The sequence below is a fragment of the Eretmochelys imbricata genome, chromosome 7, assembly GCF_965152235.1.
Source record: "Eretmochelys imbricata isolate rEreImb1 chromosome 7, rEreImb1.hap1, whole genome shotgun sequence".
NCBI classification, from domain to species: Eukaryota; Metazoa; Chordata; order Testudines; family Cheloniidae; genus Eretmochelys; species Eretmochelys imbricata.
In genome coordinates, this window is record NC_135578.1 from 36,583,579 (window position 1) to 36,607,506 (window position 23,928).

A 23,928-nucleotide genomic window follows, 5' to 3' on the forward strand; every position below is an offset into this window, starting at 1 on the left:
AAAATTTGACTTCCTTTCTGTTTTTTCTGCCAACATCAAATTGTGTATTAGAATGGATTAAATGTAAGTGCTATGCATGTCTATAGCCCAGGTAAATAGTTAATGTAAAATGTCACTCTTAAAAACATACTCATTTAACTTTGATAAATGGCTATGGTTACCTCCATACTTGCAGCAGACTAAGCTTAAACTTTCCTGTATCTATCTTGTAGGGAAGACCTAGAATATTGCAAAGACTGAGGTAAAGCTATGTAGTTATCTAACGCAATTGACAAGTGTTTTAAAGAGTGATCATTCCAACAATAAATAATGGTAAAAATGTGACCAAATGTGAGAAAAGCCAGCAAATACATAATCAGGGATGCCTTCTGGGCAAAATTCTCCTCTCTCATCTGTCCAGGCAATCCACTCAGGAAAGCAGAGTATAAGAGTCAAGTTTAATGAGGCTCTCATAGAAGAATTTAGCCTGTCTCCTTATTGTATGCAGCTGTTCTATTTTTGCATGGTTGGGTATATTGGGGATGAACAGAACTACTCTCCCATCAGTGTGCACATGTAAACCACACAGACCCAGCTCTGCTCTTCCATTAATATGATCAATTAACTCGCATTGTGATCCATTCTGTAGTTCCTTTCTGCTCAGAGCTCTCTTTGAAGTCAATGGGGCTTCCCCATGGAGCAGCTATAGAACGGTGACAATTAATGATAATGGGACTTACTCATGTGGGGAGACTTAATGTCAGCATTAAGTTTTCAAGTTGGTGGAAGGAAGTTAAGGTCAGGAATAAGTTCCACATCCAAGTATGTGATTTGACTGGTGAATTTGGATTATTTTCTATGGGAAGAAGTCAGGAGTTCTGAGAGGAGCATACATTTTGATTGTCTGCAGTTCATTTGTGTAATTTTTAAAGTTGACAGGGGTTTTGCCCTGTTCCAGCATATACATATGTACATATCAGTGCCTTCTATTCCAAAGTTGCTCGGCTGATATCAAAGAGGCCTAGATGAGCTCTGATTTTCATTGCTGGCAATTCCAGTGCTAGGCTGAACAACAGAGGGCAGTGTTCTGAAATGCTCAGTAAAATAAAATATACTGACAGCTGTAGTACATAAAACAATAGTAGGAGCTGTGTGAAAGATTCCTCTTCTTTTACCTCTAACACAGATGGAAAAAAGACCAAAATAGAGCTGGTTGGAATGTCTTCATCAAAAAGTATTTTCAGAGAAAACTGGCTTTTCATTGCAAATGAGTATATTCACAAAAATATATTTTGATAATATATTCCATGTGTTCATCCATTTATTCATTTACTTAGGAAAACCTGGAGACCAAAATGTTTTTGGTTAAAATATTTTATTTCTGTTCTTTTTTTAAATTTGGTATTTAAAAAAATCAGTTTTTGAAACCACTTTGATTTCCAAACACCAAAAAATTTGTTTTGGTTTCCATGTCAGTTTTTAGCCTAAAAAGCTATACATTTTCATGAGTGATTTTGACAAAAACAGGAAGAAAAGTCCACAAAAAGGTATTTTTTCATCCAGCGTTAGCCAGAAGATTTAAGTTTGTGTAAATGTACATTTGTATGAATTTCAAGTGTTTTTGCTGTATATTTCATATACCTTCTTGCAATGTTTTTAAAACATTGAGACCTGACCTCAAATATGCCTAGGAAAACAAAAGTGCCTCACTATGTTTAATGCAGTGTTGTTGTAACTGTGTTGGTCCCAAGATATTAGAAAGACAAGGTGGGTGAGGTAATATCTTTTATTAGACCCACTTCTGTTGGTGAGAGAGACAAGCTTTTGAGCTCACACAGAACTCTTCCAATAAAGATATTACCTCACCCACCTTGTCTCTCTAACTATGTTTAAAACATTTCTTCAGCATATACCATTGTAAACATGAGAATCACTGTCAATTATTTTTTCTAAATAGATTCATAATTATTTTTTTAAAAGCTCGTGGTTATTGACATTATAAAAATGTGAATTAAAAACTAGTAATAATCCTGGCAAGAAAAACCTAATACTTTTAAACTTTTGATGACTTTTATGTTTTTAATACTTTGTCAAATCATTGTTTTAATATTTTGTACCTTTATTCTTTTGTTACTATCTCAGGAGCTCGTTGGAAACAAGAAGCAGCATCTCAACTGATCCACTAAGGTACTGTTAATTAATATATAGGTTAAATATAGAACACAAATAGCAAGCTCAGCATCTGTTCTATTTCAAAACACTAAGCGCACAGCATACAATCTTAATTTCTAATACAAAGCTGGGAAAGGAATGATTTGATTATTTACCAAACCTCACATGTAGTATCAGAGAACATAAAGGATAGTTTCCCCCTCTCTACAAACATGAGGTACTTGAAAGCTTCCAACATTAAACATTGTGCATTCTTACACACATTGTTTGTGTCCATGCATGCATGCACATGTGTCTGTGTGTGCACATATGAAAAAAAACACACTAATGCCTGTAAAACCCCATCCTATGTTGAAGGGAGGTTTGGCCTTTTGTGCTGGTTATATACCACTTTTTAATGAGTGGTGCTGATGGTTGCATCTGGATTTCTGTGGTTTCCCCCTTGCTCAGCATTCCACGAAGACCACATCAGAAGGTGCTTTCATATAAATCTTTGCAGTACCTTCCATTTTACTTTGATCACTGTATTTAATCTGGAAACAATGTTGGCACCATTAATGTTCGATATTAAAGGGGCACTGGTGCTCCCTGGTCATACAGTTACATGCTAAAGGATGCATCAAAAAAAGAAGCACGCTTCGTTTGGTTAATCTGGGGCAGAATCACTTTCTCTTAAAAGAAAAAGCTGGTGATTGTTTTCAAGAAAGCCTGCCTTTTGGGTTGGTCTGCGAGAGGACATGTGTTTTGCTGTGCCTAACCTGATTTGAACCAGAAAGTAATTGAAAGCTGTCCATTCTGTTTGAAATAACTCAAACTAAAGGGCCCCATGGCTATTTAAGCTCCTGTTGTTTTCAAAGCATGTGAATTATTGTAAGTAAAGTGATCGAATGAGTCAGGGTTCCTAAAAAATACAGTAAAATCTTTCTAAAACATCACTGTCCCCTCACTCTCCTCATTGCTGGCATAAGAGCACTGGGTGATACTCAGCCCTAACTCCAGTGCCATTCAAATAATCATGGATTGGCTTGCACACAGTTTCTCAGTCTGTATCATCACTCAGATACAGTTTCTGGTTTTGCCTTTTCCCTATTGCTCTGCAACCTCATTTTATCTCAGGGCATCATGTGGCTGGTGTGTGATGTGGCATTCACTGGGAGCGAGTTACCAGAAACAATCATTGCAGCAGGCATTGTTCTGGATTAAGTAAATCTTTGTGCAAGGGGCAGGTTTAATGCAATACTTTGTGTCTTTTGGGATTACTTCCCCTGGGCAGATGACAACAAGGAGAATTTAGGGAGTAGTAAATGAAGGAAGAAAGGGAGAAAAAAATCTAACAGCTGAAAAAGGAATGAGGAATTCTTTATGAACAGTGTCAATAACACTCTTAATAAAATATCTGTCCTTTAGTTTGGGGTCCATTTAGAAATGCACAGGGGAGACAAATAAATTGACATTTTTATATAATTGTTTTATAGAACTGTTTCCCCAAATCCTTTTTTAAAACTAGACCTCATGATTAATATTCAGTATGTCCATTATCTTTACCCAGTGGGAGTATGAAAGATAGTAAGTTCATATTACGTGAATCAAATAATAAGCACTGCTAACATATTATTCTTTTTGCATTGTTTTTCTTGACTTACACTTTCAATTCCCAGTGTTATTTTGTTGAACCTGCTAACAGAGAGATGCTGTCTGGTGTGCATTCCCTGATTTACGTCCTTGTATTTCCAGTCAATAGTCTTATAACAACTGGCACTACTATAGTATCTTTATCACCAGGTACTATAAAAAGGCAACAGTTATGATTGGAGATCTTAGGGCTTTTCCCTTTTCTGCTCGTCTCCCTTTACCCAAACTCTGTATAAAGCCACTCACTGAACTATTGTAAACAGATTTTCATGAGAATATTTGTCTTATTGTCTCAAAACTGTCAGTGATTCCAGGTATGCTTTGCAAAGAACATGTATGCAGATGGAGAGTTATACAAAACCTTACAAATTAAGACCAAGGCCAGGTTTCAATCTCACAAAACCAAACCAAGGTCACTAAGGTTTTGCAATCCTCCCCTCTCCTCTGCCTCCAAAACAAAATTTGGCAGCACATAGGGCATGGTGAATGATGGATATATCCAAATCTTTCCAGTAAATGTACCCCTCCATTTCATGGTGTAAGTGAGGGGAAACAAATGGAGATAGTGCACTGTTTTCTTGTATGTTTTTTTTTTCAAAGCTAAGGCAAGGGTACATAATTTTTTCAAGATGACAATGTGTTTTTTTTTAATTGCTGCTTTTGAACTACTAGTAAATGCAGTTCCAGAGCTCCAAGTGAACAAAGCAATCAGGAAAAGATATGTTAGTTTCACATCTAATAGGAGTTTCTCTAAGGTAGCTATTTTATATAAGGGCTAAATGATACTGGAGAAATAACTTGCAAAATCTAGTGTATATTAATAAGGTCAGGGCCTGATTTAGGAGTGCTAATACAATAATCCATGAGGCTGATTCTTAAAGCTCTTTGTTCACAAAATGGGATGAAGCAAAAGAAAGATTTCTGTTATTGAACATGGTGTGGACACCATCTCATCAGTTTGCTCAAACAAATCTACCACTGATAGACCATAAAATAAGGTACATGCAGTGGTGCAAGTGAGCCGGTATGGACAGGTGCGCTGTACCATTAAGACATTTAGTGCCGGTACACCATACCAGACACATTTTCAAGAATGAATTGTAGAAACCTGCGTGGATACAAATTTATACCTGCATATATCTGCGGATAGAAATTGATATCCGCTGAACCGCAGGGCTCTCCTGGGAACCGCAGCGGTGAAAGGAGCAGAACGTAGGGCTGCCGCTCCCAGAAGCCAGCACCCCGTGCTGGCAGCTTCTCTGGCACAGCTGTACTGCCCCCAGCCCCGCCCCCAACCCTGTCCTCCAGTGGGGCTGTACAGACCCCAGACAGGAGATGCAGCTGCGTTGAAGGGCTGGGGGCAGGGCTAGGCGTGATACAGCCACAACAGAGGAGCTGCCAGCGTGGGGCACTGGCTCCTGCAAGTGGCGGCCCCACATGCTGCTCCTTTCACCGCTGCAGTTCCCGGGAGAGCCCTGCAGTTTGGTGGACACCGATTTCTATCTGGGATATCCGCATTCACGGGTATAAATTTGTATCCGTGCAGGGCTCTAGTCACGGAACATATTTTGTAAGGAGGGGCAGGGGGTCGGTACCATACTGGTAAGAGTTAAAATCTACTTGCACCACTTGGTACATGATTTCTTTTAACTCACTGAATTTCCCAACAGACACACAATATTCTTCCAGGGATGCTGTGCTGTCTGCATGTCCATGTGCTATACCTTCCTGGTGTCTTTTGTCCCACCACTAACATAACAGATCTGCCTTCCAAGAAGATGTGACTAGCTCTGCATGCCAGGCATCATGCATTTGTGAGAACATCTAGTACCATTTCCATTTTGTATGTATCTGGTATAGAACACCAGGGGGCAAGGGCTGAGCTCAGTTGCACCAGAATATCATAGATCCAGACTCTTCATTTGATTAGATTTTTTGTTTTAGTCTTATACAAATTCCATACCAAAGGGCATCCTGTGACTACATTGGATTAACTCCTTTGACTACATTAGTCTAGATTTACATGACAGTACCTGAGATTAGATTTGGGTCCATAATAATTAAAATATCACTACTACCATTATAATTCTGCTCACATTCGTTATGAAGGGGCCTTCATGCAAGTTGTTATGCTGTCTCGCAGTAAGTATTATATTTTGCATAAGTTGTCCTTTGCTATATATTGCATCAGAACAACTGACCTATGCACCCAGACATTTTGAAACGGGCCCTGCCGTCTTCCACCCAGTATCTGATGTGGTATGGTTTCCTAATAACTGAGTCTTAGCATTAGACCCTGAACTTATTGATCGGTTCAGACCCTGAATTCTGGTCTTACCCAGAAATAATGCCAAACTTTCCAAAATTAAAGCATTCAAGCCTTGATTTTGTGACTGACCTCAGGGTTTCCTTTTATCATAAGCAATCTGCCAGTGGTTTGTAGTTTAAAGAATAGGGGTACAGAGAAGATATTCAGGAGCAAAAACCATCACAATGAATTTCCTGCTATTTCAGCTCAGAATGATTTGATGCCTCAGAGCCCTAATAAATGAAGATGAAGGATAATGTCAACCTAAATTATGTGTCTGTGGGATCACATAACCCTACGTCAGAATTGTTTAAAACAAAAGAAATCTGTTTTGGGGTATTAGAGCATTCCAAGAGTCAATGTACTGTTGAAATGCTGAACACAAAGGAAAATTTGAGGTTTCTTCATTAATCTATATGTTTGTCTATGGTGCACATCACTGCAGTGTTTGGGCACCTCACAAACGTCAATGACATTATCCTCTGAACATCCCATGAGATAGGGAAATATTCTTTATTTTTTACATTCCATTATGCCAGTGGGGAAGTGAGGCTCTGAGAGATTTCAGTGACTTTCCACCAGTCACACCAGAAGTCTGGCAGAACCAGGAATAGAAACCTGTCCTCTAGAATCCCCTTCCAGTGTCTTAACCACAAAAACATCCATCCTTACACACTTTGTTCAAGGAGCCTAGGAAATTCTTCCTACAGCCTATGTGAGGAGACTACATGAATTCTAACACTGAGACTGACTCATTTCCTTTACACAATAGATGTAAATTCTGTGTGTACTCTGAGGCTCGAGCTGTGGTGGCTTTAGGCCTGTAAGTCATCATCACAGGACCTTTGTAGCCACACAGGACCTTGCACAGCCAGCAGCCCAAAAGCATACACCCAGACTGCCACATAGAATGTCGTCCATGTTTCCCACCCACAATCTCATCCAAGGCTGATGCACACAGGTTGTGAAACAAAGTGAATGCTATAACGGCCCCTTCTTACTCCCAAGCCACACTTTGGCCCCATAACATTAAACCAGGGCTAATGGCATTCTAATGTCTAATCACAGCTAATGGCGATTCAGGGTAGATATTGCTTCTTGGAATTCTGCAAGGTTTAAGCAAATTAGAGATCTCCTATTGCAGGCTTGCAAAATTGAATTTGCCCACTTGTCTAGGTGAGTGGGTAATTCTACTGGGCCAGTAAAGTATCATTAAGCTTTAAGACGCTCAGATGCCTAAATAAACAGTCGAATTTGTAACATACATTTTTCATGTAAAGTGTGGTTCAGTGATTGCTTAATTTTCATGACAATTTTCAAGGCTGTCCTATTGTCATGCAAGCAAGTGTAGCTAGCTCTAAGTTCATGCTGTATTTATTTTATAGCGCAATCTCTCTCACTAGTAGTATGTTTGAGTGCAGCCTCACTACTCCATAGATTGTCAAGACAACCATCGCTAAAGGAGGATTTTGTACTGTATGTTTTCAACTTTGCCAGTCTTTTTAATGGCCACTTTAGAAGGGCCGGTTAAAGCACTCAGCACACTGCTGCCAGACCTGCCTCCACACACTGAAAGTATAAATGAATATGGAGATGCTGCACAGTGCTCTCTTAGGGTTACAATGCTGAAGCTGCACCACATCCAAAAATTGCTACACGAATTTTCATTAGGCCTATGAATTCTAAGACAAAGAAAGTAGCAGTAAAATGCCTCTTTCAGAGAACCAGTTTTATATCTAGGCTGAGCGTGAGAGGAAGCTTAATGTTTTTCATTACTTGTTTTCCAGAGGAAAAGATGAAGAGCGTGTGGAGAACATAGTGGTTTTGCTTTACAAAAGTCCTAATTAGCATTTTCCGTGCATGCAGTACAGGATAATCAGTATTAGTTTCTGTCAGAAAATTCATAGACAAGTAGCTTTTACTCACTGAAAGTTGGGGATTTAAAAATATGTAATTAAGGGGAGAAACACAGTAATTTCTTCTAGAAAGGTTATCACTAGCAGAGAAAGAAATTGCCATACAGTGTGAGCAGGAAAAAGAAGTGTTTTCTGAAAGCTGTGTCATTTCAGGAGCAAATGTTTTGATGGTGTCCTACTGACTCAATAGTCTGGCAGATATTACCCTCTTTTCTTGTGATCCAGGTGAATAATTTTTGTTTAAATTGTGGGGTGAGTTTGGTGGGTTTTATGAGCTTTTCAAGCAAAAGACTAAATATTACAGTTTTCGGAAAAACTAAAAGTAAATTTTAATAGTTTTCCCTGCTTCATTTATTTTATCTTTAGCTGGACAAAATTTATAATTTCTTCTAGTTTCTGTTTCTGTTAGCAACAGAAGGCCAAATTCCCCTCTCCTTAACACCCCCATTCCTTGCAGTGATCTAACTCAGATGTAGTCAGTGAAGTAGCACCAGTGAAACAGAGGGGAGAGTTTGCTTATTACCATTAGGTATCAAACCCCGTGGTGCTGAAATTCAGCCTGTACTCATGTAAAACTATCATGTAATGTGGGAGCTGTTCTTGTTAATTCAAATTCAAAAGCTGGAATGGAAAAAAATAATATAAGTTTAATTTTCCTCTAACATGTCTGCGTAATTTCCTTGCTTGAAAATAGCCAGATTAATAAAGTCAGTGGGAGCATCGTTTGAGTAAGGACCACAAGATTTGGCTTTCATATTATGTAGGATTGTTATAGGGGTCTGCTTTTCAAAGGTAACCAGTAAAACAACTCCAGCTGTACTTTCTCTGAGATCATTTCTACAGTACCAACCTCACTGTCAGTGGGAAACAACTAATAAGACATAAACACTGCGGGGGAGAAAATGATAAGGTTCCTTTAAAAGAGACGTGCATCCTGTTCATACTGACTCCTGCAAGTTACACACAGGTTTGTGGTTTGCTCTATTAATTTAGATGGAATAAAAGACCCAAAGAGTCAAAGGTGTTAACATGACTCTGTAAGTGTGTCCAGCCTTACACTGTTTTAAACAAGGTTAGGGTTTGGTATATAGAGACCTTGGTTTGTTAGTTTCCTGGCAAACCCACTAAGCAACCCATGCATAGAGTTTAGAAATTTATTAACTAAGTTACATAAAAGAAGAAGAGTTACAATGCAGTTCAAAATTGAAATTGAATGATTACGCAAAACAATCTTAACCAAACCTATCAAAGTCCCTTTTTAAGAAAGGACATCCATTAGTCTCCCCTGCTTACTTGGGCAACCCTTCTTGATGGGAAGGAAAGGGTTTGTGTTGTTGCTCGGTTCTGAGATGTGAAGGATGGTAACTCTTCCTGTTTTTAACAGACCAACAGACAGACATGAGGGGAAGAAAGAGACAGGATAGTAAAAGTGGAGGAAATATGACTTTTGCTGATGTTCTCAGGATTCCAGGGCCAGGTCAGATGGAGGCTGAGGGTTGGCAGGTCAGCTGCAACAGCAGTGCACTGGACTCTGGCTCTTCTCCTGGTCAGGGGTCTGAGATATCATCTGGTCCCTCTCCTTTACCGGTGTCTCTTACTCTGGACAGAACTGGCTAGAGCTGGTTGTACTGTTTCCTCACCCTGTGCTGGAGCCATTGGTACAGTTGACCACAGGATCAGATTTTATGACAAGCTGAATGAGGGGGGATAGGAGGAAAAATAGTGGGACAGAAAGGAACACACAAAGTAAGGGGAGACAAGCAGGATCTCATGTGTCCCTGACTGGAGTCTCCGCTGATGCAGTGGTGATGACCAGCTATTCCCACTAGTGTGCCAAAGTCTGGACTTCCCGATGATTGATTGTGGCAATCTTTGGAGCCCCAGGGGAGAGGGAAAAGTCCCTGGGGCAAAGCAGGATGGAGTCCTAACAGCCCTCCTGCTCCTCCAAGAATTCCCCAGTTGGTTCACATGTCCTCACCCCCAAAAGTCTCTTTTTAAGAGTCCTAGAAAGGGGGTGACGGATGGATTAGTCCATCCTACCACTACTTGTTCACCAATCAGGCCTAACTTCTGACGTACAAAGTTTAGTCCGTTAACATCCACCCACACTTTCTTTGTTTGCCAGGTATGGTATCAACACAGGCCTGGAATTATATCAGTAAAGCCCTTTGTTTAGACTAATTCAGTCTTTCTGTTTTTCACTTTTATTAATTTATACAAACTTCTCTAACAGTCTAAGTTGGACTTCCATAATCTTTTCCCAGCACCCTTTGTTATTACAGGTAATTGAGCCATTTTATAAACTTCCATCCATCTTCCCACAGTTAGGCTCACAACTGGAGTAGGTCTTCTAGGTCCCAGTTATTACAACATATTTCTTCATGCTTTCTGCAGCCAATTTCTGGGTTGTGCATTTATTTGTGTGGAAACATAGGATGCAAACAACAGCATGAAACTGTTTTATAAGATACCTGTATCAAGACATCGCAAAAAGAAAAGGAGTACTTGTGGCACCTTAGAAACTAACCAATTTATTTGAGCATGAGCTTTCGTGAGCTCTGTGAAGACAGACTAACACGGCTGTTACTCTGAAAAATGTATCAAGACATATTTTTAATGTTTGTGTTTGTTTTATTGTTAATAAAACAATTGCTTACTGAAATACATGCAGTCACATTTCAAATAAATCTATATGAAGCAATTTTCTAGAAGCTGGAAGGCATGAACGTAAGCAAACAGAGAGAGTGTGACTGAGTAATACCAGAAACCAAAACACAGAATCCCTAAATATAGTTTATTATCCAGGCACTTGGGGAATTAGATATGCCACAAGCAGAAGAACCTTCATTTTAGAGCATCAAACCATTTTACAACAATGACAAATTAAACTGCTACAGGTCATATTTTTCAAAAGTGACTTAGGCACTTAGGATCCTAAGTCTTCTTGACTTCAGTGTGATGTAGGCTCCTAATTCACTTAGTTACTTTTGAAAAATATATCCTAGATTCTCCTTATTGATGTATTTTCAAACAACTCTACAAAATGAGAAGTCTGCATATACCTATTTCCACTGCCAAAATCACAGCTAGTAGAAGAGTAAAAGTCACAGCAGTTTGAATGCAAAAAACAAGATTACACTCTGGCTTTCCAACAAGGCATTTGTTTTTGCTAGTAATGTCTATCATTTGCTACAGATATTGTACTTGGCTATCCCTTCCCCAAAAAATATATGGCACAATTGAGCCATCCTTGCTTCCACTGAATGATGTCTTTTTCCATTGAAATCAGTGGAACTGCTTGCAGAGTAAGCTACTACTCAAAGTGAAAAACGGTGGCAGAATTGGGCCTCATAGTGTCTCTTAAAAGATAAGAGTCCAAATGGTTTGATGTTCTAAAAAGGCAGAAAAGGAAAGCTGCTTTTGTCATGCCTGTTCTAGCCAAGGGATTTTAATAGAAAATGCCACTAATTTTGACATTTATTTTCTTAAAGCAGCTCACTGTTAATTGCTTCTGTGCTCCCTTCAGAATAAAAATGGGTTTGGATTTCCACTGTAACTAAATGACAACTAGCTGTTATTTTGCATTTCAGCTCATTAGTCCAGCCCCAAATTCACTCTCAGCTGATGAGGTTGCTATGAGTGCCTGAGCATTGCTTGTTACAGAGACATTTCCCTGCAAGCCAATGAAAAGCTGTCATCAAGGTTCCATTTTAGATTTTATCAATGTGTTTCTGTTGCCCTAGCAACTGGAATCAGCCTATCTCAGGGAGGCTTTATCTTGCTGGCTTTTATAGCTGGGAGCTTGCCCCACTGTGCACCATGTGGTTCAGATGATTAGTTTTTCTTCACACAGACCTAACTGGCTAAGTGTATTGGGAATAAGATAAGCATAATTTATTTTGTGAGTGGGGAGGGTCCACACTTTTGCTTGTCATTTTTTCCCCTGTCATAAGGAAACCCACATTTTTCATAGGTGCTGGCAGACAATGGAACAGATGTGATTCACACCAGAGGAGCTGACTAAAACAGTTGTATGCTGCTAGAAAACTGAGGAGTTTCCATAGGATGGGATGTTAACACTACTGTGATTATAGGGCAGTTGTTCTCAGATTGATTGGGATAATTGCTTGCATTTTCCTAAGGGCTGTGAGCTTCAAGGATGCTTTCCAGGGGGGCCATCAAGAATCCTAACTGGAATATATACTAATTGTTTGTCCAAAGAGCTTTCAGAATGGCCTAAAATAGCAAAAAGGAGAAGTTGGATTTCTGTGTAATAACAGCTACATTGATTGTGTTTGGAGACATTTGGAAAGATAGACTGAAATCAGGCTCAAAGAGCGCAGTAAATGAATTTCTAGCCTTTGTGCTACTGTCTCTTTGTATTAAAGTAGTGTAACAGTGCAGGTGCTGTGCCATGTGGATGGGTCGCTCCGTACACGGGTAGCAATTAGAAACCCTTATGCTGCAGCAATAAGGCGGGGGGAAATTGGATTTGAGTCAGTCAAATCAAAATTTAAAAAGTACTGTGTGTTTAAAAAAATAGCCAACGAGCTGCAGGCTACAGTTGCTGCAGTAGAACTATTTGAAAATGCTGAAGTTGAAGGCCTTCTGCTTGGATTACTGGCAGTTTTTATGTCTCCAGCCTCTTCATGGTTTCTATAAAAGGTAAGAAAACATTAACTTTGAAATGCTTTTTCAGAACTGGATGGCTGCACATCGTGCCACCAGTGCATTTACTTGCCTCTTCTGTTCAACTCTTGAAAGGCAGGAGAAAAAGGGAGTGGTGCGGCAATTAATGGGAACTTGTGGCAAATACTGTAAAGCTGCTTATTATTTCATTAGCTGACACCCCTTTTGTGCCTGCAGATGCAGAAGGTGATAGTGTTTGTTGTTAACATTTGCTGTAAATCAGATTAACTCAAAAGTAATGCGTGAATTTGAGTGCTACCTGGTTATTTTATTCTCAGGTATAGTAGCTGCTGCTGTTTAGTTTAGGAACCCTAAATAGCATGAGGAGATTGGGATGTAATGGAATTTTATGTAATGATGATAAGACTTTTTCTTGCAGGAATATTTGATAATACTACATTTCATGTTTCTTTTCTGATAACAGAATCAATGCACATCACAGTCATTCAAAGCAATGGCACTTCTCCCAGGCAGGTCTGACAGAAAGCTTAAATGATTGATAGTGAATAGTGATCATAAAGAATAGGGAAGGGTGTCAGATGCGTTGAGCTTGCCTATTCATGGAAGAGCAAAATAAGCAATTCCATTTAATGCGTACACTGAACTTACCCTGATGCGGTTTTTTATCTAAACTTCGGATTGCTCACTCTTTGGGATATGTTATTAAATGGGGAAAACTCTATGCAGCTGAACTTTCTTTTTGGAGATCCACAATCAACCCAAAATGGTGTTCATTTGATGGTTAACAAATTTGATGTGATTCTTTAAAATAGCATTCTGTCTTTCTTCTGTACACTTTGTATTGCCAGCTTCTATTATCAGCCCACAGAAAGTGCTTTGTACTAAATGCTAATTGCAGCTGAATTTATCATGCAGTGAAGAAGGGAACTATTCTGATCATTTTCAAGGAATTAGGTCTCCCCCCCCCATCCCACAATTCAGTATTCTGTCCAATAGGATCCTCAGCTGTGACTGTTTGCCTGAAGGAGATCTGTTTATACTCCTGTTTTTGTTGTTTGTTTTTTCATGAGCTTTGTTTTAAGTAGAAAGATTCCAAAGTTAGTCATATGCTTCAGGAGATTTAATGTCCCTACAAATGAAATAGGACGTGTTATATTCTCCTGCATGGGACAACTTGACCTAATACTTTCCCCCCAGCCTATTGTGATGTCTTCCTTTTATGCTAATAAACTACATAATGTGATAGAGATACTGCCAGATTCTTTTGAGGTGGATAGTCAAATACATCTCAACTATAGCTTTATGTTTTGTGTGCCTGGCTAATTCTCAGGTGTGTTACAAACTGCCTACCCCATAGCTGCCTTATTTCTCTCGGTAGATGGCCTGAACAGTAGCCATGGGGCTACTATGTTCATTTCCATCAAGACTATTCATTTGTTTGTCACCAAAACCAGTGTGAACTCAGGCCCTGATTCTATAATTGCATCTACGGAAGTGGACACAGGGGTCTACCCAGGCAGATATGGCCAGAAAGATCCAACGGGAGAGCGATGGCAAAAAATCAAGGAAAACTGACAACTTTCTTACACTTTGTAGAAATAAAAGAGGTTAAAAACAAAGCCAAAAACAAAACCTTAATTTCTCACTAAAACAGAGTGACAAAATGCGAAGTACTGATTAAAAATATATGCCTCACTTTCACTTTAAATTTTTCTTCATTAGTGATTTTAAATTAGCTTAAAATGTTCTTCGAATAGAGCCAAATGCTGGCTATAAAAAAGGAATATATCTGTAATTTAAATTAAGTAACCCAAAATGGAAACTTGATTAACACTTGCCTTACATAGTGCTCAGCACATGAGCTTTTGGCAGGAGCATTATTTCTCACCTGGTCTATGTTGTGCTGATGGCTGTGGGGAAGGGAGAGGGAGCGAGAGGGTACTTCAAGGAACCTTGGCAGGGACTTGACAGGATACAGACCTTACAGGTGGTGCTCCCTTGAGCTTTAGGTGTGGGGCCTGGCTAACATGCCCAGTGACCATCTGTGGTCCTAGGAGAACACAGTGAGGCATCTTGGGGAGGCGGGTTCAAATCCTCAGCCTGGTCCACCATGCAACTGTAGTGCCCTTGGCAGAAGATGTTTTTCACAGCAACACTTGAGAGTACTGCAGAGCATGTTGTCCCTCTTGTCCCTTAGCTATGCTGCTCGGCACCCACATCTCGCTTTCATATGTATAGCTGAGCAAGCGGTTTGCAGCAAGTAGTATAACGTCTTCTTTTTCTGTTTGTGGAGTGTCTCAGCAGAGTGTGATTTTTATGCTCACATTTATGCATTATTCAAAATGATTAAGCAACATTAATAGCACTCTGGCCTACTCTTCCACGTTCAGTAACCAGCTGTGTTACTTAGTTGCTATTGGTCAGTAACGTCATAACTGTATTGTCTCTGTTTCCTGACTGGATGAGTATTCTTATTTGGCCTGGTATTGCAACAGGATTCGCTAGCACTAACTCTTCCACCTATGTGGAATCTCATTGACCTCAAAGGGACTCCATGAAGGGTCAGTTACAAGATGAGGGGGTCACATGTAATACTGTAAGGCTACTATGGTGTTGGGTGTATGTCTGTGCGCAGCACAGAGATTAAAATAATCAAGTTTCTGGTATGAGTGCTCATGAAAATGCCCTGGCCAGTATTTCAACTGCAAACTTGAGATTCACTTCTGTGAGCGTTTGTGCTCATGGAGCTGTTGGTACAATTCCCCCAGAGTGAAATCTGTCTGTGTGCAGAGGCCCAGCACAGGGTCGGTGCACCACTTAAGCCCTGTTTGTGGGTTTATGTGGGCCTTAGTTAACGCATAAGCTTCGTGTTGACCCTTTGATGGGTGTATTTCACTCATCTGGCATACTTGGGCCCTTAGTTTCTTTGTATCCTTTTTATTTGGCACAGTATATCCAGAGGGGCACAGTATGTTAAATCAATCACATTGTGGGTGGAGAGATGCCCTTTTAGTTTACATCTGCCCAAAGATACAGTATTGGCTGAAATCCTGGCTTTGTTGACATCAAAGGAGTTTTGCCATTAACATCAGTGAGGCCAGGATTTCACCCATAGTGTCTTTCATGGCATAAAACATTTAGTCTTCCATTTAAAAGAAACAGTTAAAATGATTCCCTGTTGAGTAATGACAGGGATGCCTCAAGTAATTTTGTGTTCCTGCACTAATAAACTGCTTTTGTCTGAGTCACAGTAAGTGGCTTGCTGTACACAGCAAGTTTATGAAAAATACTTAATCCATTAACTGATGATCGTTTCTGTAAAACTCAAATTTCCTGTCTCTCTTCTTGATGACAAAATACTGGCTAATTTATGATCAATGCCATAGCCCTTAGTTGTATTGGCGAGATTTCAACACTCTTTGAATTTAAAGGGCACAGGCATAGTAAATATCCTTCCATGATGGATTATAGCCCAAAATGAACAAATCACTCCTGATTTTTTTATGGGTATTTGAGGATGAATGTGTCCTATTTAATCAGATGATTACGATGATGAATTGCAGACCCACGTGACTTTACTTCAGGTGTAGAGTGTGAAAGTGAAGATTACTTTTAGTTCAGCCACTCTTCTGGTGCATCATAATGTGCATCTACCAGGTGGCGTTTAATAGCCCAAGTGAGAAATGTTACCATTAGCACTGTATTAAAGATAAAGCATAAGGTGAGAAAATCTGTCACTGGCTATGAGAAAAGTGGGGTCTGTAACCTTTATTCAGGCTCAGTTCTCCTCAGTACCAGACAATTAGATATAAAAAATCAACTAGCCACACTTCTTTTAATGACAGGTTTCAGAGTAACAGCCGTGTTAGTCTGTATTCGCAAAAAGAAAAGGAGTACTTGTGGCACCTTAGAGACTAACCAATTTATTTGAGCATGAGCTTTCATGAGCTACAGCTCACTTCATCGAAAACTCACTCACGAAAGCTCATGCTCAAATAAATTGGTTAGTCTCTAAGGTGCCACAAGTACTCCTTTTCTTTTTACTTCTTTTAATGTACTGTACTCCAGTCCAGTTGCTTGACGCTGTAGTTTATTTTTTTAAACAGTGAAATTATTTAACAAGGAACTGAGAAATACCATTGCATGGACAATATCTGAGCCTACTTCTTCTTAAACAAGCATAAATCCCTGTTACAGAACAGCCAAGAGCTTTTTTAACAAGCTTCACTTTCGAGACATCCCAGTGGATGAATATGGGATTGTATGGTAGGTGAGAGAGACATCTTTTAGGCCTTCCACAGGTTCAGAAATCAGGGATTAACTAGAATTATGTTTCCAACTAGGAATTATAACAACATTCTTTCAGGCCATGATTCAGGAAAGACTTAAGCACATGCTTAAGTTCATCTGTGTTCAGGTCAGCCCTGAAGAAGTGTTCACATGTAAGTATGTGCTTAAATCCCATTAAGGTGTTTCAGTGGTTGTCCTAAATAAAGATGCTCTCCTGAATCAGGCCTTAATTACAGGCAGCATGTAACTTACCATAAAAACATTCACCCTATCCAACTCTGTTGTCTAGTACTTGTAGCAGTTGAGGCCATTAGAGAAATCACTAGCCTTAGTTTAGACGCAGTTTGTAAGAAAGGCATAGATGCTCTAGAATGTTATTGTCCTGCAGTTTTATTCTTTGTTTAAAAACATGCTTCATTGGTTGTTATGGAGCCCTGGTACTTATTGGCTGTACCTAGGTACTGTTATTAATATTTCTAGGACAATGTTAAGTTGCCAGAGATATGCAAAATAACTTGGCTATTACACAAACAATAAGGAACTATGAAAGTTGTATTAACTGATTTTTGTTTAACAGAAAGTAAGCAGTTGCTATTACACAATTACAAATGGAATGAAGTTTTCGAATTTATTCTTATTATAAAAGAAAGTGGTAAGGTAAAGGGGAAAACGGTATCTAGAGTAGTTATCTGCAATATCAAAAGGTCCATCCAGGGAACACTAACCATAAACTACTTTAAGAAGACAAAATACAGTCACAATTGCTGTGGAGAGAGAGAGAGAATACTCTGGTCACCTGTGTGTGTGTGTGTGTGTGTGTGTGATTCTACTCACACAAAACCAAACAACTTTGCCCTGCGCCTCCTCCAAGGCCCCACCCCTTCTCTAAGACCCCGCTCACTCCATTCCCCTCTCCCTCTGTCGCTTGCTCTCCCCTCCCTCCCTCCCTCCCTCATTTTCACCGGGCTAGCTCAAGAGGTTGGGGTGCAAGAGGGGGTGAGGGCTCCTGCTGGGGCCGTGGGCTTCAGAGTGAGGCCAGAAATGAGGAGTTCAGGGTGCGGGAGAGGGCTTCAGGCTGAGGCAGTGGGAGGGGGTGAGGGCTCTGGCTGGGGGTGCAGACTCTGGAGTGGGGCTGGGGATGAGGGTTTTGTGGTGTTGGAGGGTGCTCCAGGCTGGGACTGAGGTGTTTAGAGGGTGGGAGGGGGATCAGGTCTGGGGCAGGGGGTTAGGGTGGGGGGTGAGGGCTCCGGCTGGGGGTGTGGGCTTGGGTGGGGCTGGGGATAAGGGGTTTGGAGTGCGGAAGGGTGCTCCAGGCTGGGATCGAGGGCTTTGGAGGGCAGGAGGGGGATCAGGGGTGCAGGCTCCAGGTGGCATTTACCTCAAGCAGCTCCCGTAAGCAGCGGCATGTCCCTCCTGCGGCTCCTACATGGAGGTGTGGCCAGGCAACTCTGCGCACTGCCCCATCCACAGACGCTACCACCACAGCTCCCATTGGCTGCAGTTCCTGGCCAATGGGAGCTGCAGAGCTGGTGCTTGGGGTGGGGGCAGTGTGCAGAGCCCCCTGGCTGCCCCTACGCATAAAAGATGGAGCAGGAAACATGCTGCTGCTTCCAGGAGCCGTGCGAAGCCACAGCAGGTAGGGAACCTGCTTTAGTCCCGCTGCGCTGCCTACCAGACTTTTAACAGCCTGGTCAACAGTGCTGACTGGAGCCACCAGGGTCCTTTTTCAACTGGGTGTTCCGGTTGAAAACTGGACACCTGGCAACCCTAGTGTGTGTATGTATGCACACACACACACTTCATAGTCCACAAGACTTTCCCTTGCTTTTAGAGATTAGTGTCAATTGGATTATTATCTTTCTGTTCTCTTAAATAAGGAGTTTCTCTCCTTAAGATTGCTGTCTATCCTGAATAAACCAATGGCAAAGATGGTGGAAAAATAACTGAAATTTTGTCTTGAACTTGTATCTAGAGTTCACTATATATGTTACTAGGAACAAACAGTTTGACAGTGACTTCATCCAGAACAAGGCTGAGTCATAACGCCTGCAGTGCAGCTCTCTAGGGAGGTTAATGTTTGGCAAATTTGCTGTGAAGTAGAGAACAGCTGAGAGTATGAAATCTCTCTTCTGCCCCATAAAATCTACCATCCCTTCATGGGGTTATTACAGTGCTTCCAGCACATGTTGCAGAACTCTTCTCATTTCAATATAGAAAATGATAGGGTGAAACCCACCAAAAATAAGTGTCTTAAATAGCAAAATACTATTTTAAAATGATCTAAGGTTTTACTAGCATCCTTGCACTACTAACCAGTTTTCATGTATTGTCTTTCCACTCTGCGGCTTTATGGTTAAGATTCTTTGAGTATGAAAATGATGTAACTGTCCTTTGGGCTTTTAAAAAAAAGGGGGGGACCTGGAGTGGTAATAAAATTGACTGTAATACGCAGGTAACAGTGAGAACCCTGAAATAAGTAATTGTCTACATAACCTTGGATATTTTATAAGTGTAGAAGGAATCATATATAACAACTGTTTGTTCTTGTTGTTCTCTTGGTCACGCCTGTGTGTCTTTTGGAGAATATCTCATGAGGGAAGATGGTAGGTATATGTACGTTGGTGAGAGCAGCAGACTGGGACTTCACCTACACTACAGAGTTAACTCGAGTGATCTACCCTTGAGTTACTTCCCTTCTGTTAACCTATCACAAGGAGAGCAGCCACACTGCAGAATAACAGCTGAGTTGCTGTAACACCCTGAATCCACAATGGCACTCTACTACTTCCTGTGTGGCACAAAGACTTCTGGGGGAAGTCGGAACTTCCTGGTACTAGTCCTGGCTATGTTATTTTGTCGCCTTGGGGAAGTCCTTTAACCTCGTCATGCCTCAGCTTCCCCATCCTAAGTAAAGGGAGAAAACATGGGCTGTCATGCGGTTTAACATTTTGAAGGACTTTGGGACTCTTGGATGAAACCCATAGTATAAAAGTGATTCATTATTGTGCAATTCATCCTCCCTATTTGTAATAAAGTAAACTGATGATAAATCTAATTTGAGGTAAACAACCAGAACTCTGAATTCTTATTCATATATTTCTTCTCCACCTCACTCCTGCTGTTTTATTTCTCTGTCTCTCTGTGATATCCAACAGGCCAACCAACAAGTCCTCCTTCCAAAATGTCCATCATCCCCCTTCCTCTCTACCAAGAATGGGAAAAGACTGTCCTATGTCTCTCCCAATTGCCTCTCCTTTCAGCTTCTCTGTAAACTCCTTCAACACAGACAGCTTTGAAGGGTTTATCTCAGAACCTTGTAGAACTCCAGTGTCTATCCTGGACCCCATACAGCTGTACAGTTCAAACCATTTGCCCATCAGTTATGCCCCCAGAGTTGCCTGCCAGATTCTTCTTTCAGTATCTGGTGTCTACCACACTCATTGATGTAATTGATGGACAGGCCCTAGCGCTGTCAAATTTTAACCGTGCATTTGGCTGTTGGCCCAACAGAAGGACTTGGAGTCCTTCTGGATTCCCTCTGATAGTCTTCCAAGCAGAGGCACTTGTAGGGAAGGAGGGGTAAACATACAAACTGGGGAGAAAACAAACATGAATAGAAAGAGACTGTCAGAAGTTGCAGGTGGAAGAGTGCTAGAGGGACTAGGTGTAAACAGCACATGTTGACTGATTTATCAACTAGATTGTTGGAGAATGAGGTGGGATGCCCCTTAGCCAAACCTTTCTGAACCTTAAAATCACTTTGGTTTGAATCCATAATAGAACTGGGATTTTGACCAGTTCTTAGTGTTTAGCCATCCCTGTTAGAAAGAGCAAAGAAAACCCAGGCCAAATGTATCAGAAAGATTATTTTAAAATAATACGTTAAATGTTCTGCAAACTCTCCTTTTCTATTGTCTAGAATGTGCCTATAAGGGTAAAATCAGAGAAGGAAAGGAATATAGAGCAAAGAGTAAATGAGAAAAAAATACAAGGTAGAAAGGACAGAAGAATGAGTTTAAATAGAACATACTAAAAATGATGGCTCATTACAAATGAAAGATCTAAATATATTGTAAATTGCCTAAATAGCCAGAGTGCTTTTTGATCTAAAATTTTAAACCCTTCCATTTGAAAGGCTTCTGTCCATCCTTAATTGGTAGAAATATTCCCTTTAAGCAGTCACTTACCTAGCTAAAAATAGGCCTAGAACTGCCCTGACATCCAGAAATATATGAGATAGTTGCTAGCTTCAACACTTACCCACGCCTCTCAACTGAGGGCCCTACAAATATCATCTGTCAACTTCATCATAAAATTGCTTTCAAAATCCTGTTGCTTGATCATTTCTTGCTAGAAGAAAATATTTAAAAACAAATAAACTTGTTGGGCGCAGTAAATCTGTACCCCTTTTGAATGTGCTTTTCCTAACTCATTATAACAAAAGAGCGGCAGTACTGTTTAACTAACAAGATTACTTTACTTTAAAATACGTACTGTGTAAAGTGAGGCATATGTGCAGAGCACATGACTTCATCAAAAAAGCAAATCCGGTAAGATGTCCTGGATGATTGTTTCACCAGTGAAGCACTTCAGAGTGACTTACATGATGGGGATGACACTGTCAGGCTATCTCCTTGACTGTACTGGCAGAACCCTCTGCCTATCGAGTTAGCTTTTATGTGGAATACAGATGATTCTCATGGGGGTGGAAGAAAACAGAACTTGATCCTCTGACTTATGTGTTACCTTCCTGTTAATATCACATAAAAGTAGTAAACTGCCTACAATATCTGTTAGAACGGTGGCTCTAGCATTTTAAAATGCTTATAAATAATGTATGTCTGTTTAACTGTTTTTTATCTGAAACAGAATTTCATTCTGATGTAAGAAATACGAGCTAATGTAAAATGTGAATAAAATTCTGTGGCCTTTGTATATCTCAAATAGTTCCCAAATAGCTGCTCCCTTTGAAAATGTATTCCTCACCCCACTCGTTATGATATTGTTTCAAGGGCACTTACATGTCAGACACACATTCAGTGAGAAAGACTAAGTAAGGATTTAAGAGGCAGGCTGGGGTTCAGGGCCTTCCTCCCAGTAATACATATTTAGAGAGAGCTTTGTCCACAGAATGGATATTATTTTTATTAAGGAAATGTATGTATGATCTTTGCTTTTAGAGTGAGTCTGAGAATGGTGGAAGAACATTTTATCTTAGTTTTTAGGAAGAAATCCCTAATTCATGCAAAGATATGAAAGTACTTCACCAAGATGGGTGGTGGTATCTCTATTTGATACAAGAGGAACCTGAGCTAGAAAGAGGAAAAATGACCTGACCACTTGACACAGAAAGCCAGTGGCAGTCAGGAATAGGCTGGCGGAAGTCTAAATTCTGATGTAGTCTGCTGGTGTAGGTACCACAAAGTATTATTAGATATATTAACAGCCGTTATGATACTTACCTGAGATGCAGGAGACCTGGAAGAACAAGGTTCAGATCCTTGCTGTGCCTGATTCAGAGTAGGAACTTGAATCCAGGTCTCCCACATCCCAGGTCAGTGACCTAGCCACTGGATTATCGAGTCAGTCTGTGTGTCCCTTTCTTAATCTCTCCAGTTGGAGTTGTTTCCCGGTGTATGAATAATTAAATGTTCCCGGGGCTGGAGAGAGACTGACTCTCTTGCCTAATAGTTAGGTCACTTAACTAGTATGTGGGAGTCCTGCTCCAATGAATAATTATTTATATAAAGGGGAACAACTCCAATAGGGCCCACCCCAGAATAGCCAATAGCCTGGTTCTTCAAGGCACTCTCCTCAGATGTACAGGGTGGGTGTGGGATGTCTCTCTCAGAAATTCCACTCTGCACCTGAGAAACCTTCCCAACAAAAGTTTTATCGAAACTGCCTCTTTTGCTGGAAAAGGGGTTGGGGGTGCTGAATCGGCATCATCTGACAAAAAACTGTTTCATCAAAAAATCCTGACCAGCTCTGTTCCCAAGGGTCGCATGAGGGGACTGATGCACATGAGCGTAGAGTTGCTGGTCCTTAGCATCTCTCAGGATCAGGTCCTTGGTCTCTAGGGGCAGAAGTACCCATGGAAGAGCAATAGACTTTCCCAGACAACAGTTTTCTAAACACAACCCTCATCTCCAGCCCACCATCACCCCAATTTGCTGTATTGGTTTGCTCAATGTGTCAGTGTGCAAGAAGATCGTCACTTATTGCAGTTGTTACAGTAGATTATGATTGATGTATGAAATGGAAAATACATTTCTAATGTCCGTAAGATAGATGTGGTGCCGGGGGGACCGTTCTGTGCTCTGGCACATCCTGACTGGTGTCATCTGGTGAAAGAGAGTAAGTCTTCAAAAAAAAATTAAATCATTTGATATGCTCTTCTCCATTGTGTTTCAGGCTCACGAAAATCAGGGGGAACTAAAGTCAAGGAAACTAAATAGCCAAGACAAAAGGCACTAGCTGTGTCACTGCTGCCAAAATCTTTCCCCTCTCTCCCCGAATGAGATTTTAAAAATAAGTGAGAATAAAGACCAAAGGAAAATGCACGGTTTAGCTAATCAGTCCATTGTCTCAGCCGAGAGAAAGATTAGACACAATGGATGCGGCTTTATTAGGACACAACTTTATTCACTTAACTTATGTTGGAATAACCAACAATAAATTGTACCATGCAGGTAAGTCATCATTATTTCCTTAATCATTTATACTTATTTGGGAGGGCTGCCATCAGCCCTCCTGTGTCCCATCCTGGTTCTGGCAACCTGTTGTTGGTACCAGACCAGCATCCCCTTGTATGAGGGTTAAGAGGGGCTGGGAAAAAGTGGGGAGGTTGTCACCTCTGCTCTACCAGATATTACAGCTCCAACCCCCTTTCCTTAATTTCTCCCCACAAACCCTCATCCATCTCCTGTTTATTCTTGAACCATATCCCTTCTGCAACAAATACTTGCACAGGATATCTGC

General features: G+C 40.6%; 1 protein-coding gene across 1 annotated transcript in view; it reads left to right on the top strand.

Moving 5' to 3' along the window:
• IQSEC1 (IQ motif and Sec7 domain ArfGEF 1) overlaps nucleotides 1-23,928 on the top strand; it is a 717,184-nt gene that overhangs the window by 454,530 nt on the left and 238,726 nt on the right. The window contains exon 3 of the mRNA XM_077821559.1: nucleotides 2,122-2,166. Within this exon, the coding sequence (XP_077677685.1) occupies nucleotides 2,122-2,166 (45 nt within the window). The remainder of the gene's footprint in view (nucleotides 1-2,121; nucleotides 2,167-23,928) is intronic.